Here is a 2986-nt window from a genome sequence, read left to right as displayed (position 1 = left end):
AGTGTATATAAGGAGATTTTTCTGTATTGTCGTACTAACACAGTGTATATAAGGAGAGTTTTCTGTATTGTCGTACTAACACAGTGTATATAAGGAGATTTTTCTGCATTGTCGTACTAACACAGTGTATATAAGGAGAGTTTTCTGTATTGTCATACTAACACAGTGTATATAAGGAGAGTTTTCTGTATTGTCGTACTAACACAGTGTATATAAGGAGAGTTTTCTGTATTGTCGTACTAACACAGTGTATATAAGGAGATTTGTGAAATATTTCATATACACATATCTTGAAACTCCGTTTTTCTTCAAAACACCTAACAATGCTTAACATACTAACCAAGTTATATGTATATACATACTAGCTGAGTTACCCGCCGTTGCACTGTGAAAATTTTGATTTGAAATGTATAGATCAGTATTTTTTTCAGCAAATTATTCAGTAAGTAGACAAGAGCTGTGATGAGAGAAATAAAAAAGCATTTAATCAAACAAAGCTTTATTTGAAATTAGATTGTGTTTGAGCTTGTCTTGTTCTTTGAGCCTGAAGTCGTACATCATGTTGCTCCTCTATTTCTTGCTCTCTGTAAGTTATTTGTCTTAATTTTTGTGCTTGAAGTCTGGTTTGACGTTGTTCAAAAGTTTCTTGTTGTCTATATCCAGCTTGCCTTGATGATTCTGACTGAACTCTGGCTTTGTACTGTTCAACAGTTTCTTGCCGTCTTTGAGTAGCCTGCCTTTCAGCTTGAGCTCGAAATCTAACTTTACATTGTTCCAAAGCCTCTTCCTGTATTTGAGCAGCCTGCCTTGCGGCTTGTGCTTGAAGTCTTTGATTGCGTTCTTCTTCTGTTTCAGCTGCTCCTTGTGCTTGCATTCTTTTAGCAGCAGAAGACTTTCCATAGAAAGGGCGTTTCTTGCGTGGCATAGTCACCTGTATCACTAAACAATAATTTGCGATTCACAAAGTTACTAAATCACTGAAAGAAAACTGTTTTTGGAAATACTGAATTGACAGCAAGGTGATCCGAGTGTCTCCCGCTATAACGCTTTCTATGTGCAAAACGTGCTTATGATTGTATGTTTATTACAAAAAATGTGGCAATAATCATTAATTGTCAATTTCGTCATTAAATACTTCCCCAAATACAAAATAAATAGCACCATTAAATTTCTTGTAAAAAACTGGTTGTTGTGAAGTTATTTTAAAATTTGTAAGTTCAACCATTTGGTTTCCTATAGCGAACAAAATAAACAACCTTCCTCTTTTATATATATATATACACACACACACACACACACACACCACAAGCTTTTTATTTACATTAGCAAATTAAGAAGTCTTAGTAATACATGTTGTTTACTTACATATCTTTGGTTAGCTCCTTTTGATAAGCTATAGGTGACTGTATGGCTGTAGAAAGTAAACAATTACGTGGTTTAAAGATTTGTTCATGACATTATAAAATCTTCAAATTTTTATCCATTAAATATTAACAGAAACCAGAAACTTTAAATATTTGTTTATTATCTTGTTAGCAGTACTAGGAGATAAGGCCTGTACAGCTAAGAAATGGCCTTTGGGTTCAGATGGTTCTCTTTCATACCCACAGACTTAACTTTGTGAATCAGGATATATTTTTGGATTGATCTAGACTCTAGAGGGTGTTTGCGGAGCCTGTTACTGTCCTATACACACTGATACACAATTTTTTCCACTCCCACGGAAAACATTGAATGACCCCCTTTTTGGAAATCCTGTGTCCTTAATTTTACGTAATTTAACAATCTAACTATAGAATAATATTTCCTCAGAATAAATTGTGACAGAGTCCTCTAGTCATAAGTCTACGTGTAGCAGCATTGCACTATTGAATGGTTACCCATGGAACCGATGTCTCACGTCTGTGACACTCCATTGCTTTAGCTCATGCAAATAATTATTATAAATTGCGATTAACCTTCTGTAATTAAAAATACACAATACTTCGTTAATGTTTCAAGCTCCAGCAAGCTTTACATATTCAGTTTCAAATACTGGATCAATCCTCTGATATTTATTTTTTAAGTAGAATTATGAGGTCAACTTTCTATTGTTAGAACGATTTTATTCAGATTGTCTTTGCATGTATATTTTATTAATTTCTTTGATAAAATCATAACCATTAATACAAGATAGCCTTAAGGACAAAACATTGGTTGAATTTAAGTTTCCATAGAATAAAACACCTTATAACCATTACAATCTCATTTGTATTTAACTAAAAGTACGATTATACAGAGGCTGAGTACTTATATTAAAACGATTTTGAAGCTTCAATACATTGTTGCAGTCAAAGTTACTATGTGTGGTCATGTTCTATCTGATAACTGTGCATCTTCATAATAGCCTTGCAGCGTTGTTTCCATTGCAAAAGGCTTCGTTATATAGTTGTAAAGTTCAGAATGCACCTCCCCTAGGCCACTTGATCGGTTTGTCTTCATAAAGAATAGCATGAATACCGGTTTCATTCTCCAGTTACTTCAGATATCCGACGGTTGAACTGAGATGTCGTGGGAAAAACTTGTGTAAGCTGGACTTTTGTCGATTTTCCAGCGAAGATCCTTCTCGATTATGTTTCGTACTGTTGCCTGGGGCACGTGGACGGCTTTCGCCGGTAATCTTTGTGTTTGTGGATTCTCAACTGTTGCACGATGCAACAGTCTGTTTACCACAGCTAGGGTACGACTGGTTGCAGGTCTCTTTTCTGGGTGGTCTTAATGACCCAAATATCCATCTTTCTTTGTTTTCCAATGCTATTAAGTATAAGAGACATTCCCGTCTTGAAAATTCTAAATCCCTGATCTGAAAAAAAATCTTTATGATCTGAGTGTACGAACATTTTGTTTTGGAAAGAACTATTGCATAATCTTCCCAAAAATTATAAATTTTCGGTGGTATCACATTACTTATGTAACACCAAACATTGTCAAAATTTACTTTTAATAC

General features: G+C 34.6%; 1 protein-coding gene across 2 annotated transcripts in view; it reads right to left on the bottom strand.

Moving 5' to 3' along the window:
• The window catches only part of LOC106478516 (rho guanine nucleotide exchange factor 25-like), a 25585-nt gene that overhangs the window by 3124 nt on the left and 19475 nt on the right, over positions 1-2986 (bottom strand). For both annotated transcript variants that reach the window (XM_013939065.2, XM_022382138.1), the window contains one exon: positions 1366-1411. In XM_013939065.2, the coding sequence (XP_013794519.2) occupies positions 1366-1411 (46 nt within the window). The remainder of the gene's footprint in view (positions 1-1365; positions 1412-2986) is intronic.

The sequence above is a fragment of the Limulus polyphemus genome, unplaced genomic scaffold, assembly GCF_000517525.1.
Source record: "Limulus polyphemus unplaced genomic scaffold, Limulus_polyphemus-2.1.2 Scaffold220, whole genome shotgun sequence".
In the NCBI taxonomy this organism is placed as follows: Eukaryota; Metazoa; Arthropoda; class Merostomata; order Xiphosura; family Limulidae; genus Limulus; species Limulus polyphemus.
This window is presented reverse-complemented; position numbering and strand designations above follow the sequence as displayed.